The following is a 3,224-nucleotide window of genomic DNA, read 5'->3' as shown; positions in this document are numbered from 1 at the left end:
CCCACCTCGTACCTTTCCCCCCTTTGGTTATTATAGTCAACGAAGAAAGATAGACGCCCGTAAAGATCGTTTCCGGTCTTTTTCCCTTCGAGGAAGAAATAGAAAATGGTCATGGTCTTCGTCGTTGTCGTTGTCGCAGTGCACCGTTGGTGTTGCTTTTATTTTTCAGAGCGTGAAGCAAAACAACATGGAGAGAAAAGAAGAAGAAGAAAAAGAAATAGAAATAGAAAAACACATAGGAAAACGATATACGAGACTATACGACGCCCTAAGTACAATACATACGAACTTATTACATGCATAAGTGCATAAGTGCATAAGTGCATAGAAAATACATACACACACACATATATTCATATATAAACGAAATAGGGGGGGAAAAAAAAAGAAACATAAGAGAGTAATAATTATTTATCATAAATGTAGGCTAGTAGAATAACTTCCGCTAGAAGGAAGGTGGTAATGGTAATAGTGATGGTGTATAGTAAACCCAATTAGTTAAGATATTTTTATAATAATAATAATAATAATTATTTCCTTTAACTAATTTTAAATCGTTGAGCATGGCGACACGAATGGGCGGCTATGGTTATTGTTCTTGTATTGGGGTATTATGGTGGTGGTGGTGGTGGTGGTGGTAGTGATGGTGTGCTACTGTGATGATGGTGTTTAATTATTTGAATCCGTTATGTTCTCGTTCTCGCGTCTTGAAACGCAATCCTCTCGTGTAATGCGAGACAATCTCCCCCTTTCACCCCATACCCCTCATCGTCTACCTTTCTCTCTCTCTCTTTCACTCTAATCTTCTTCTTCTACTTCTTCTACTACTTCTTCTACTTCTTCTTCTTCTCTTTTTACACATTGAATGTAGCACGCATGTCGGTGGCGGTGGCATTATGTCACGACCATTAGTTTTAACGAGCATCGGCTCCGAATAATTAGTATCACGCACCCAAACGACGATATATATATATACATATATGTGTGTGTATGTGTATAGATATATATATATATGTATGTAAGTGCAATTCTTTTCAAGAAAAAATTTCGCTCGGTTTACTTTTTCTATTATCGTTATTGATGATCCATGATGATTATTATATTCGTTGTAATTAAATTGACGTTTCTAATCCTACGAATTATAGAAAGATGTCAAATTGTTTTTTTTTCTATTTTTTTTGATTGTTCTATATATACTGTATGCAATTTGTATACCTGTAGTATTTCATACATCACTATAATAAATATCCATGATATTATTATAATTATTTGAATTGTTCTATTTGAAATATACTTTTAAAAAGTAAACACAACAAATATATTTCTCAATATAATTAAATAATTATACTCTAAATAAAATAAATAGCTTCCTTTTTTTTTATTACTATTCCTAAGAACGATTTAATTAAAATATATATAAAAAAAATATAAAAAAAAAAAGAAAAATGATCACATATATATGAAATGATAGAAAAATATTTTCCAGGCAGTGTGATATCTTAACTCTGTAGAAAATTCGTTTGGACAAGAAAAAATTAAAAATTAAAAATAATATTTGAAACGTAAACGTGTTTTTATCTCACACACACACATATATATATATATATATATATCACGTTTACTCGTTGTCACATTGTGAAGACGATGGGTCGTTCTTACGTCATCGTTTCACAATTCACATCGCTTTTCCCTAGAGTGACGACGACTATGACTACGACGACGACGACGAGAGCTGGAAACGCACCATGTTAGATTACATTGTGCGCGAGGAACGTGCATGGTCCCGCATACTAATTTCTCTTCATGTTTATGATCTCGTCCTGGAAGCCCAGGCCAATCCCTCCATGGTGTATACTCATGCATCATTCTACATACTCTACTTGAGAGTAGAACGGAGATTGAATTATACTACCAACAAATTGAAATTATTTTTCTCATACGTATGGGTGTGGGTGTGTGTGTGTGTGTTACTTTTGTGTTCCAAACAAATATATATATATTATTTATTTATTTTCTTTGATTTTTTAAACAAACCAAAAAATTCTTAAATCATTCGAAATCAATTTTATATTTTATAATTATATTTGGGATATGTGATATATTTATATTGAAATTAAATAACATTGATCATGTTAAAAATTGTTCTATCCTTTTAAATTATATAATATATAATGTTTAATTATATAATATTAATGTTAATAAATTATATAATGTTTAATTAGTTTTGTTTTTGTTTTTGTTACAGGTAAGCTTCCTTGGTTTGCAATAACACGTGTGTTAAATCTCTCACCATGATTTTCTTACTTCAATTCCATATAAAATCGCGTTTATAACAGGTAAGCAATCTCTTAGCTAACTTTCTGATCTCGGATAATCCTAATCGAAGTTAGACTTGGTCTTCCCTTTCACATCCAACTAACTATTCCAAGAAACTGTGATCCAGAACGAGCAATGGCGTGTGTAAAATGTTTTCAACGTCAATGAATGACCATAATTATAGGTTTACCGTGTATATATCAAAGATAAGTGTACGTTATCCTTGAAATTGATCATTTAATTAACATCTCATTGAATCTTATTATTTCTTTCTCGTATTATATTCTTATTAATTTCTATTATTATAACATTTTAATTTTGAAATATTTTATTTAATTACAATAATTTTAAATGTCTCTCGTATTATTTTCATTTTATTTTTTCTATACACGTAATATTTAAAATTCTTTATTAAATATTTTAATAATCGTATTTTACTATACACATATGTTTATTTCATGAATCAAATATAATATTATTATTTTACATGCATACGCGTACACATAATTCATATCTGAAATATTAAAATTCTTAGGAAGATCATTTCGGAATAAAAGAAAAAAAAATAGGGGGATTTATGACAGATAAATTTTTCGGTACGATGATCAATTAGTACAAAATTAACATATTAATCTCATCAAGAAATAAATACGTGCATTATATCCTAATCAAATATATAACACATTTTACACGTACCCATAAATTATCTCATTAATAAAAATATGATTTGTACGTAAAAAGTTGCATATAAATTTAAAAATATATATATCAAATTATAGCTTTATACCCCATTAATACTAATAATTTTAGCGTATGTTGCATATACCAAAAAGAAAAATTATTTCGAATAAATTCAAATAATAAATATAAAAAAAAAAAAAAGAAAACTTAATGAATATATCGAATTA

At 29.0% G+C, this 3,224-nt stretch overlaps 1 protein-coding gene across 1 annotated transcript in view; it reads left to right on the top strand.

Moving 5' to 3' along the window:
• Positions 1–2,673, top strand: part of LOC106788268 (CCR4-NOT transcription complex subunit 6-like) — a 249,584-nt gene extending 246,911 nt beyond the window's left edge. Inside the window, exon 4 of the mRNA XM_014751400.1 lies at positions 2,246–2,673. Coding sequence (XP_014606886.1) covers positions 2,246–2,295 — 50 coding nt within the window. The 3' untranslated portion in view covers positions 2,296–2,673. The remainder of the gene's footprint in view (positions 1–2,245) is intronic.
• The last annotated feature ends 551 nt before the right edge of the window (positions 2,674–3,224 follow it).

Source organism: Polistes canadensis, unplaced genomic scaffold (genome assembly GCF_001313835.1).
Source record: "Polistes canadensis isolate GaletaPanama2010 unplaced genomic scaffold, ASM131383v1 scaffold_131, whole genome shotgun sequence".
Taxonomy (NCBI): domain Eukaryota; kingdom Metazoa; phylum Arthropoda; class Insecta; order Hymenoptera; family Vespidae; genus Polistes; species Polistes canadensis.
The sequence above is the reverse complement of the archived record's forward strand: the minus strand, read 5'-3'. Positions and strand labels throughout refer to the sequence as shown.